This window comes from Gavialis gangeticus, unplaced genomic scaffold, assembly GCF_001723915.1.
Source record: "Gavialis gangeticus isolate Ggan-Ray unplaced genomic scaffold, GavGan_comp1, whole genome shotgun sequence".
Classification (NCBI taxonomy): domain Eukaryota; kingdom Metazoa; phylum Chordata; order Crocodylia; family Gavialidae; genus Gavialis; species Gavialis gangeticus.
This window is the reverse complement of record NW_017729008.1, coordinates 42745807-42751354: the sequence shown is the minus strand read 5'-3', so window position 1 is coordinate 42751354 and position 5548 is coordinate 42745807. Positions and strand designations below refer to the sequence as shown.

General features: G+C 43.8%; 1 protein-coding gene across 2 annotated transcripts in view; it reads right to left on the bottom strand.

Moving 5' to 3' along the window:
• Positions 1-5548, bottom strand: part of TMEM209 (transmembrane protein 209) — a 28011-nt gene that overhangs the window by 21273 nt on the left and 1190 nt on the right. Inside the window, exons 2-5 of one of the 2 annotated variants that reach the window (XM_019509668.1) lie at positions 4718-4857; positions 4544-4602; positions 2771-2902; positions 39-215 (exon numbers count right to left, since the gene is read on the bottom strand). In XM_019509668.1, coding sequence (XP_019365213.1) covers positions 39-215; positions 2771-2902; positions 4544-4602; positions 4718-4857 — 508 coding nt within the window. The remainder of the gene's footprint in view (positions 1-38; positions 216-2770; positions 2903-4543; positions 4603-4717; positions 4858-5548) is intronic. The other variant, XM_019509667.1, reaches the window with a different exon arrangement.

The following is a 5548-nucleotide window of genomic DNA, read 5'->3' as shown; positions in this document are numbered from 1 at the left end:
TGAGTAGGTCATAGCAGTGCTGTAGGAACCACTACTGCCTGCCAGAGAATGTAGCTGAGGACTATACCCAGTGATGCAACCAGTGAATTTTGGGCTGGCACTGGGTGAACGGGATGGGCTGTAACTCAGCACACTCTGACCCTGGATTGGAGGAGAAGGCGTAGAAGGAGGGATTTTCTTTGCCACCAGCTCTTGTGGAGGAGTTGTTTGTACTGCTGCAGTAAGAAGAAAAGTAAAATCAGTAAGGAAGGAGAAGCAGCCTGGATTCCATTTTTGTCTCAGTTAAGTGTTGTTATTTCTTCACAATACAGGAGACCCTTGCCATTCACAGGGGATATGTTCTCATATCCCCCACGAACAGCGAAATCCGCAAAGAAGGCACTGTGTTCTTGAACTCAGTACTCCTGGCGGCTGGGGGCGGGGGCACGGCTGCTCTGGCGACAGTGGGAGCCTGGCAGTGGCAAGTGCAGAGCTCCCGAGGAGCTCCTTTAAGTGTATTTAAGAAGCGGATTTGGCATTCACGAATATCTGAAACCATGAATGCCAAACCTGCAAATAGTGAGGGTTTCCTGCACTAAGGAACATGGGGCTGGGGGAGGGGCAGCTTCTGGACCAGAGTCCACTTTATAGTGAGACTGGGCCAAAACCCCCATGCAAAAAAACCAAACCAAACCAAACCAAACCAAAAACACCCAACCCCCCTACCCCCCAGCAACAAGATTTAAAAGTTTCACACTTTGCCCCTATGGGGGCAGCAAAGCCCCAACCAAGAAATCAGGGAAAAGGATGGACAGAGTCTGGTAGAGAGACACCTGGGCTAAATTCTGCAGAACTCCCTGCAACACAAAACCTTGGGCAAACACTTCATCTCAGTCAGTTCCCTATCTGCAAAATGTTGATGAAATACTTCTCTTCTGCTCTTTATCACATCTGTTCAGACTGAAAGAATATCCAGTCAGGAACTATGCTACTGAATGTTAGAATACAGTCTAGGTCTACAAGTATCCTGTTTGAGCTGGGGTTTCTAGGCACTTTATAAACAGGGCAGAATATATAAATAGCACCACAAATAATGAGACTGCAGTCAGTCCTTCCCTTTGGCCAACACAGGAGCATTGCTTGTTCTCATCTGCCAGTTCTAATCCTAGGCTTTTAAAACCCTTGTTTTGTGCCTATGAGCAGCAAAAGATATTTTAGATTCCACTTTGTCCGATCCAATTTACAATCTATCTGATATTAAAACCTCTCTACTGTAGGTTACGTTTCTCAAAGAAATGGCAGAACATTTCACTATCAGGAAATTTTCCTTTTTAAGGACATCTTAATAACAATATTTATATGCACTACCTCCAAAAGTTTCAAACACAAGCTGAACATGCTCTCTTTGCAGTTTAGAGAAGTTATACAAATTACATTACTTTTAACTGTATATACTAATTGTTACTATGAAGTCCTTTCAATGTGAAGAGTTCCTTCAGTCAGACTGGAAAACTGGCATTCTGCATTTTCTAAACTTCTCTCATCAGGTTCTTCCAATTTTAGAGGTTTGTTAAGAACCTCAAAAATATTTTATAAAGGAACTGCTTTTTACAGTTTCAGTTTTACACTTTAATATTAAGCTTTCCCTCTGTGGTGGGTATTTTACCTAATGGCAAGTTACCATGATTTAAATCTACTCCCTCCAGCTTCGCACAAATTGTTACCATGCTCTAGATTAGAGTAGGGGGTCAGCAACCTATTAGGAACAGCAGGCGAAATTAATGGCGCTAGATCCAAAGGCAGTCTGCCACATTTGAGCTGGCAGCCACTGCTGTTCCCCTCTGCACCTTACACTGCAGTCACACTGCTGCCACTTCCCCATACATTGCAGCCAACCTCTTGGCTTTGTGGGCTAGATACAATCACCTGACAGTTCAGGCCACAGATTGCCAACCTCTGCCCTACGTCATCTATCACAAAGTTGGAGCATCTTTCATTGTTTGTCTATGCCCCAACACAAACCCACCTCTCCTTTTGCCTTTTTTGCTTCACCCTGATTATTTATAATCCTCCCGTTTGTTGCTAAAACCCTGGCCAGTTGGAAGACACATTATGAATCACTGAAATATATGCATTCGCTTGCAGACATTAGACACACCAATATAAATTAACAGATGTTACGGCAAAAAAGATCATTCGATCAATTAGTCTAACCTCTGCATAATATAGGCTACATATAGTCACTCAGTTATTCCCATTTTGAGTGTACAAACAAGGTATATCAATCTGGAAAGAAATCCATCTCAAGACATCAGGAGATCCACGTCTCCCCCTCACTAGTTTGGTTCCAATGGGTGGTCAGCCTCATTGTTAAAAATGTATCTTATTTCTAGTATGAATTTACCTGGCTTCAATTTCTAGTCATTAGTTCTTGCTAGGCCTTTCTCTGCTAGATAACAGAGAGCCTTTGTACCTAGTATTTTCTTTCCCTGAAGTTACCTATAAGCTAATCAAAGCACTTCTTGACGTTTTGAATCTTCATTCTGTTTCACCTAGTGCACTTTACTGATCATCACAGAGAGGGAAACTAGAACAGCGTTTCAACTTGGCACTTCTGCACTTCAGAGAGTATTTAATGCATCACTTTGTCCTTCTAGCTATCATATGCTTTTGTGAAGCATGTTTTAGAGGACTGTGGTCAGCTGAGATCCACAACCAAGTCTTTTCAGAAGGTCTAACGTTAAGAAACTCACTTGTAGATACCATTGCAAAAAGTAGCTGTTATACCTACACGCATTCTGAAGCCCAAGAAGAGTTTGTTGCCCAGGACTCATAACCAAGTTGGTTGGTGCCACAGTGTATTTGAAATACCTCCAGAAATCGAACAGGGCATTCAGGCTGAACAGAGATGCAAGTGCAAGTTCTGGAACAACATTTAAAAAACCAACGTTATTTGAAAAAAACAGTTCTATCTTTTAGAAAACGCCGTCCATGAAAAAATGTCCTCATTTTATTGACAACGTTTTATGTTCTTTATCAGTTCCATTATTAGGGGCATTACCATGGCAAAAGTTTCACAGTTTCATAGTTGGTCGGGTCAGAAAGACCTGAGCAGATCATCGAGTCCGACCCCCTGTCATGGCAGGAAAGAGTACTGGGGTCAGATGACCCCAGCAAGGTATCTAGCCAGCCTCCTCTTAAAGACCCCCAGGGTAGGAGCGAGCACCACTTCCCTTGGAAGTTGGTTCCAGATTCCAGCCGCCCTGACTGTGAGGTAGTGCATCCTGATATCTAGCCTGAATCTACTGGAAAAGTGCAGGCTCAGGGGCAATCTGGGGGCCACCTATAAGTTTATCGGGGTGACCACCAGTATCTGGGGGAATGTTTGTTCATCAGAGCTCCCCAAGGGATGACAAGGTTGAACGGTTATAAACTACTCCAAGACCGTTTCAGGCTAGACCTAAGGAAGAATTTCTTTACTGTCCGAGCCCCCCAGGTCTGGAACAGCCTGCCATCGGAGGTGGTTCAAGCACCTGCATGGAACACCTTCAAGAGTAAACTGGATGCTTATCTTGCTGGGATCCTATGACCCCAGCTGACTTCCTGCCCTTCGGATGGGTGGCTGGACTTGATGATCTTCCGAGGTCCCTTCCAGCCCTAACGTCTATGAAATCTACTCTCCGTCAACTTATGGCCGTTAGTCCTTGTTACTCTTGGTAGTGCTCGGGGGAACAGGGACTCTCCCATTGCCTGCTGGCCCCCCTTGGCCAGTTACAGATGGCCACCAGATCTCCCCTCAGCCTTCTCTTGTGGAGGCTAAATAGGTTCAGGTCCCATAGCCTCTCCTTGTAGGGCCTGCCTGCTGCCCCCGATCATGCAGGTGGCCCCCTCTGGAACCTCTCCATGTTGTCCACATCCCTCCTGAAGTGCAGTGCCCAGAACTGGATGCAGTACTCTAACTGTGCCCTGACCAATGTCATATAGAGCGGGAAGATCACCTCCTTGGACCTGCTTAAGATGCATCTGTGGATTACTGTGCGTTATTGTGCATTCTGGGTATCATACTTCTCAAACCATACATTTTGTTAAATAGTCTATCACTAATATCTGATTCTCTGCTCCCCTTTTGGATGGCTAATTTATATTTTAATTGTCTTAAGGCAGAAACTTTGTTTTGCTACTCTTGTGAAATACTATCCATACCTATAGTACAATAGCAGCAACACAATTCTAGCCTCTTGCTTCCCAAAAGCTTCATCTCACATCTAACTTAATATTAATTACCAGATTAGCCTTTTCAGATGTAATCTGCCATATTTTTACATGGCACACTAAAGACAATTGATACACGTCCAGTCATCCACCACTTAGGAGTTGGGAAAGAACCCCAGATTATTTTCCATGTCATCAGAGGATCAAAGTCAGGTGTCTATATAACCAAAAAAGCTGGCTAACCCCCCCCCCCCACAACAAATACAGACAGGAAAGCTGAAGATAAAGGGTGAAAATGCAATTTAGATACTGTTCTCCCACACAAGTAAGAAACCACAATGTAATTCCTTACCAATATACCACAGTGGCCAGTAAGTAATGTTATAATATGAGCTTATCAGCTTTCCAGTCCTGAAAGAGAAAAAACAATTGAGATAAAATTTCTTTGAGCCCAAGCACATGGAAATATGTAGGAAGACATAATGATTGCTTTATTTGTTTGCATTAACTGTTGCAACAAACTTACATTTCAGTATAAATCATGCCAGCAACTGATACATTAAGGAGCCCCCAGGCCAAGACCACCTTCCGGGCTTCTGTCTCCCTCCTCATCTTGATGGTTCTGTCAATGAGGGAAGTCGCTGGACTTTGTTCGTTGTTCATCATCTGTAATAAGAGAAGCATAAGGAAAGCCCACATGAGTTTAGCTAAGTATGTAGAGCATCTCCTTCAATACCCAATTAAACAAAAACATGCCTTGGCAAATCACATTTAGGGATTTCCCTTCTAAACACTTACTGGTAAACAGAACTCTATACCTACTTTTTGGGCTAAAAATATCAAATCTTTTTAAAGTGGCCCCTACAGTGAATATTTCCTACTCATTATGGCTGCAGTACGGTGCTACTTTCACCAATTGCTGTAACAGGATAGAGGGCTGGATTTCGATCTCACCCCAGTTAAGAGAGTCATTCTCCACTTGTACTGGGGTAAAACAGCAGAACTGGACTCACGGTATCAAATGCCTACAAATTTGCTTTCCACTTCACAGACTTGCTTTATTCCCCTGTTTTTTAGGGAATAAAGCATGGGGATGTGGGGGAGTCATAAAAATTAAGCAGCAGTTCAGGACACTGGACAGATAGTTTCATAGCCATTAGGGGCTGGACGGGACCTTACAGATCATCAGGTCCAGCCCTGCTCCACATGGGCAGGAAAGACAACAGGGACCAAATGACAGCATCCTTTCATGAGGGAAAGGCAAGGATTTTATATTGCCTAACCCCTGGGAAGTCACAGAAAGGTGAGACCCAGCATGACTAGACTCGCCGGGGGAGGGGGCTGCCAGAAGACAAGG